This window comes from Mustela putorius, unplaced genomic scaffold (genome assembly GCF_011764305.1).
Source record: "Mustela putorius furo isolate JIRA1106 unplaced genomic scaffold, ASM1176430v1.1 tig00004039_pilon_pilon_pilon, whole genome shotgun sequence".
Lineage (NCBI taxonomy): Eukaryota > Metazoa > Chordata > Mammalia > Carnivora > Mustelidae > Mustela > Mustela putorius.
Window position 1 is genome coordinate 4041747 of NW_025422174.1, and position 6000 is coordinate 4047746.

General features: G+C 47.0%; 1 protein-coding gene across 1 annotated transcript in view; it reads left to right on the top strand.

The window, feature by feature from the left end:
* The window catches only part of ZKSCAN2 (zinc finger with KRAB and SCAN domains 2), an 18576-nt gene extending 13731 nt beyond the window's left edge, over nucleotides 1-4845 (top strand). Inside the window, exon 7 of the mRNA XM_004782275.3 lies at nucleotides 314-4845. Within this exon, the coding sequence (XP_004782332.1) occupies nucleotides 314-1233 (920 nt within the window). The 3' untranslated portion in view covers nucleotides 1234-4845. The remainder of the gene's footprint in view (nucleotides 1-313) is intronic.
* The last annotated feature ends 1155 nt before the right edge of the window (nucleotides 4846-6000 follow it).

Genomic DNA, 6000 nt, shown 5'->3' on the forward strand with positions numbered 1-6000 from the left:
AAGCAGGGGGAGTGGGAGAAGAACTTCAGGGAGAGCGCTAAGCTGGCCCCTGTTACTCCGGGTCTGGATGGGGAATAACAGCTTGGCTTTCAGTTCCATTCAGAAAACATTCCTGAAGGCCTGCTATGTACGAGGTGTTATTGGCTGTTCGTGGCACTGAATGGAAAGAAGGGACAATGAATCAGAATGGTAACAGGACCCGAGACGCCAGAGAAGTACACAAGCATCCCAACACACAAAGCCTTGTTGGCTATGTTGTTTATGTTAATACAGGACTGGTCTAGAATTTTTATCATCTTTTTTTTTTTTCCAGATTTTGAAATTGGAGGAAGTATCAAGGTTACAACACAGGTCATCTATAAGGACTTGGAGCAGCATGGGGCATTAATAGAAAAGTCCAAAAGGGTCGTTTCCCAGAACGCTGATCCAGGTAAATACCGTAGAAGGGAATGCATCTCAGGAAGACAATGGGAAACCCTCCAAGGCATCAGACAGGGAAAGCTGACATCTCAATCACGAGATTTAGGGAAAGCTGTAGGGCATCTGAGGCCTTTCATGGGGAAGAGACCCTACCGGCTGCTCAAATACGGAGAAAGCTTTGGAAGGAATGCTCGTCTTATGTGCCGGATGTCCCACCAGAAGGAAAATCCTTATAAATGCAGTGTCTGTGGGAAGTGCTTTGGTAGAAGCAGGAGCCTAATCAGACATCAAAGAATCCACACCGGAGAAAAACCTTTTAAATGTCTTGACTGTGGGAAAAGCTTTAATGACTCCTCCAACTTCGGTGCCCACCAGAGAATCCATACTGGGGAGAAACCCTACAGGTGTGGGGAATGTGGAAAATGCTTTAGTCAGAGCTCGAGTCTCATCATACATCAGAGAACCCACACTGGAGAGAAGCCCTACCAGTGTGGGGAGTGTGGGAAGAGCTTTACCAACAGCTCCCATTTCAGCGCCCACCGCAGGGTCCACACGGGCGAGAACCCCTACAAATGTGTGGATTGCGAGAAAAGTTTCAATAACTGTACAAGATTTCGAGAGCATCGGAGGACACACACTGGAGAGAAGCCCTATGGCTGTACCCAGTGTGGCAAACGTTTCAGTAAGAGTTCTGTCCTCACCAAACATCGGGAAGTTCATTCCAGAGAAAAGCTTCTGCCGCACCCACCATCCACATATTCCCCAGAGAACCTGCCTAAGGGAAAGACTGATGAATTCAGGAAAACTTTTTGACGTTGACCTCTTCTCCTACGTGCCCCATTAGCCATTTTACCCCAGCCTCATCCTTGGAAGCAGTCTTTTCCTAGCTATGAAGTGTAATTCCCAAGACAAGCTTGAGAATACAAATACACTAGGAGCCCGCCTCGTATTCTCACCTCCGCCTCTAACGTGACCAGTCTGTTCCTCTCAACTTCTCCCTTAGCAAGGAGGAGAAGACATCCTGTGGGTTCAGAATGACAGTCCCTTTGGTATGTCAAGGCCTCTGCCATAGGACTGCCAAGTCCAGCAACATTCAAGGTCCCTCCACGTAGCTGAAAGTTGTTTTCAAGCAGACCAAACATGCTGAAAGTTTCCTGTTATCCACCACATGGGAACCCGGATGCAGCTCAGTCCCAGATTTCTTGTGGGGGTAGAACTTTCAGGCTCTGATCAGGATGACACCACATGCATCTTGGCTTGAAGATACAAGGGATAATGAGATTTTACAGCTTCCTTGAGAAGTCTGTTGCACGATACACTTTGGTGTCAAGTCGATTCCCACAGCTAGGGTGGAGTCCCTATATTGTCACTGAAACCAAATGTGGTTTGCCTGGCCCTCCATAGAGATGAGAAGCAACTGATTACCCATTGTGCTGACCTTCTCTGGACCGAAACCTTCTTGGCTACTGCTTCTCCAGCCTCTAAATAATTCAATTCTTAACATTTCTCGTAAGTCCTACACTTATCTCTTAGATGTTTTGGGGGCTCTCATCTGACTCTCCTGAACTACCAGGCCCTCTCCAGATTAAATAGGATGCATGCCTGTGGTGTGTCTCATTAAGATAAAGTAGAATCAACTCAGACACGTTCTACCCTACCGCTCTTCTGGTTCTTCCCTAGAACATGACTGGCATGTTGGCATATTTTATGCCTCCCTACCCCACATTTAGCATAATGTTCCATAATAATAGTTTTCTCAAACATTAAGGAAGTACAGAAGAAGTGCGGTAGAAACCAGACACCTTCACTGTTTCTAAGACCAGTCAGACTCCTTAGGCCTGCTCTAGATCAGATAGCCCCCTCATTCAGACCACCACCTCTGGGGCTGTTTGTTAAATACGCCATCCTTCTCCGAGCCCATCCATAGGGTCATCAACCTGATTGTAGAGCCCAGAGTGATTTATATAACTCTGTAGCTTACTTAGCTGACTGAGTGAAAATGGATTTACAGAAACTTCCAATCTAGAACACTTGTCGTTTTCTTCATTTACCTATTTGTCTAAAAAACCTCTTCAGTAATCTCCTAGCACTAACCCAACAGGTATTGAAGGAAGAGTCAAAATGAGGAGGAAAAAAGCAGGGAGGTAATTAACAGATTTCTGGAAATTACAGATAAAACCACGGAATCTGGTCTTCCAAGGCTGACTGCTCCAGGACGAGGCCAGTGACATTTATCCCATGACTACAGCAACCTGGGGCAGCTTCGCTTTGGGGAGGGGAGTCCTGAGTTTGGTGGAAGGACAGCCAGAGTCAGGGCTGTGTGAAGATTCTTCTGATCTGACCTCTCTCCGCTTTTGTCAGATATTCTCTTATTTGAAACCCTCTGGAGATCATATTTTTCCTTTGAGTACCTTTGAATCTTTCCAAGCCTGTTCCTCAGAGTTCCAAGGAGGGTAGGCAGTGTAGAAAGAAATCCAATTCATGGTGACAGAATAGGGTGTGGCCTGCTGGAAGGCAGGTGACTCAGGTACACATTGATACTCGTTTGTGATTTATATTTGTTGAAGATGTTATGACTGTTCACACCTCAGTAGGTTGTGTTCCTGCGTGTGGTCTGAATTATAGACTTCTAATGGTTAAGTGCAGTGTTATGTCGTTAGTGCGCCTAGCACAGTGAGATGCGTGCGGTGCCCATGGGCGTGTGCTTGTATCGTGTAGATGTTCTGAAAATCCAGCCCTAGAGAAGATGCCCATGAATAGAAATCACCATGTAGTAATACATACACAGGATTGATAATTATATGGGAAGCATGATTCAGGAAAGTAGATGATTTATTCCTAAGTATTAAGTACTGTTCCGTGTAAGGCCGTGTTCCAGGCACAGTAAGGGGATGCGAACATAGAGACGTGGTGCCCGTGCTCAAGGACCTGGCAGTACGACAGAGGAGGCATTGCAGCAAAGGTAATTAATGCGTTACCTTCGTGTCACTTGCAAAATGTCGGTGACTCCACTGTGAGAAAATCACTATCACCTGCAAAAGCATTTTTCTGAATTGCCTTGAATTGTATACCTCTGCGTCCCCAGCGTCCCTAACGGCAGGAACAGTGCAGGACCCATTCCATCTCAAGTGGGGCAGACCGAGTCTGTGTGAGCTTCATTTGTCTGGGGCTACACAGAGCTAGAACCCAAGTTCCCCTGCCAATGTTCCCAGACGTGGGTTAAGTTGCCTTCACGAACTCTGTCTCTGGGCCGAAGAAATAGAAGGTCCTGCCCACCAGCTTCGACCGAGACAACTTGCATCTTGTCTTTCTCAACTGGAGCATGAAAGTCAAAATGAATAACATACCTTTTATATCACATAGCATTGCCTTCATGAAGATGCATAGGAAAAGGGTTTTTTTCTGGGTCTCGGTACCAGGGAAAGCTCTGACCCTAAACAGGAAAAAAAAAAAAAAAAAAAGGATTTACAAACACTGTGATTTTTATAACTTACTGCTTTTTTCTCTTTGTTCTGGCTGCTGGAAAGCTCAAGAAAACATACAAGCCACCTCAACCAACTACCTAAAACCTCTGTTTGTTTAATCCCATCTGATTTCTTTGAAAATTACCCCAAATGCTATTTTTTAAAAGCAGTATGAACAACTGGGTATTTTGTTCTCTGACATCTTACCCAAGGCATTTGGAAACTGGCTTGTATTCCCTGCCTACACTTGCTTTGTTACCCCCACGAATACCTCCAGTTCCTACCAGTGATTTTATTACACATACAACCTTACTTGTCCATAAATCTTCTTTAAAGAAGGAAGCTTCACATACGTTTAAACCGCTCTGGGCAGCCTGCCCTAGGGGAGTGAGCATTAGACCAGAAGCCGAAAAGGACACATCTCCGCCTCGCTGCTATCACTTACTGAGCGTCCTTTGACAAACCTCAGCCTCTCTGGGCTGGTGCTCCTTATCTGGAGAGATGCTGAACCTGATTGCCAAGACTGCTCTGGCTCTAATGTTTAGTGAGGCTGCAGGCTTTAAGACCAGGTAGCCAGCCTGGTCCGCGGTGGCAGGCGGCATCCAGGCCACACTGAACCCACTTCATACTTGAGGAAGAGGGAGGCCGTGAGCAGCCCAGGAGCTTGCACAGTGAGGAGAAAGGACACATCACTCAGCCCCTGGAGCTCCTTGGTAGCCGATGGCAAGCAGCTGGAGGGAAGAAAACCCATATGTGATGCCCAGTGACGGACGAGACTCCGCTAGGAAGGAGATGGGGAAGCCCCAAATGCAAGGCGTGTGTGAGCAGCTTGTGCACCTGTTCGCTTTGGCCTCTGCGTGCATTCCAGGTATAAATGTATGTCTCTTCATTGTTTCGTACTCACGTTCACGTAGATGTCCACTTGAAAACTTGTCTGTGAAATAAATGTCAAAAATAAATGACTCCCGGGGTTTTTGTCATAATTTGAAGGAGGTTTTCCATTAAAGGAAAAGAGAACTTATCCAAGAGGTCACAAAAGCAGATCCCAGTAGCTTTGTAAAGAGAGTCTCCGTGTGATCCCAGCTCCCTGCCCTCCCCACATCTCCCAGGACCCTTTGTGAGTCCCCAGCTGTCCGCGTGCAGCAGCCCTCGGAGGGGCGCCTCCGCCACTGCCCCCAGCAGCAGCTCTGATTCTAGTGTGGAGTTCACCCGGATGCACGGAGCTCGTGGGTTCTGGGGGAGGCCCCCACCCACAGCCTTTCCTGGTGCTTTTAAACCAGTCTCAAGATTTCCCCAAAGAAAGCATGGCTTTGGGTTTACTGTTTTCGTTCAAAGAGTCCCAGTGGCTTCCATTTCCTTGTTCCCCTAACAATGTCAACTCCGTAGGCCAGAGAGTCAAGCGGAGTGTCGGCCACTTGGTGAGGGTGTATTTCCAGCTAAACTGGCAGGCACCATAAGAAGAACCACCAGATGGGTTTGGAGAGCCATTCACCTGAAGCTGGGGAAGATCGCATGTGTCTCTCTCGCCTGGGCTTTCCAAGCCTCTGCTCCACGCACCCAGCCACAACAGAACGCAGCATCCTCAAGAATCACAACTGCTCAGAATCCATGTTGAAGAGTCACTGGAAATGTTCTAGGCTTTCCGTGGGTAAATCGCCACAGCTTTTTGGGAGGAAGTGAAGATCATGGCCTGGACACTCAGGTGCGGTGTTCTGTCAGCATTGTCCCAGATGACCTGGCCTCCGTTCACACACAGACATTTAGGTCTGTGAACTGACTCACATCTGGGAATTGGATGAGAGACTTTAAATCTCTAAGGGAAAAACAAATGTTTAAGGGCACAGATTTTCAATTCCTATAAACCAGTTACATCAATTAGACTTTAAGGGAGGAGAATGAATGTTTTTGTGTTTAAGAACTAAAAAGAATGCAGCTGGGGAAGGTGAAACATCGTCTCTTGGTCCTCCATCTGTTCCTCTGGAAGGTGAGAAGGGTCCAAGCACCTGTCTGTGTTACTTTCCTGGGGCTGCTGCACAAATTACCACAAACTGGGTGACTTAAAACAACCGAAATTTAATCTCCCATGGTTCTGAGGCCACAAGTCAGAAATCAAGGC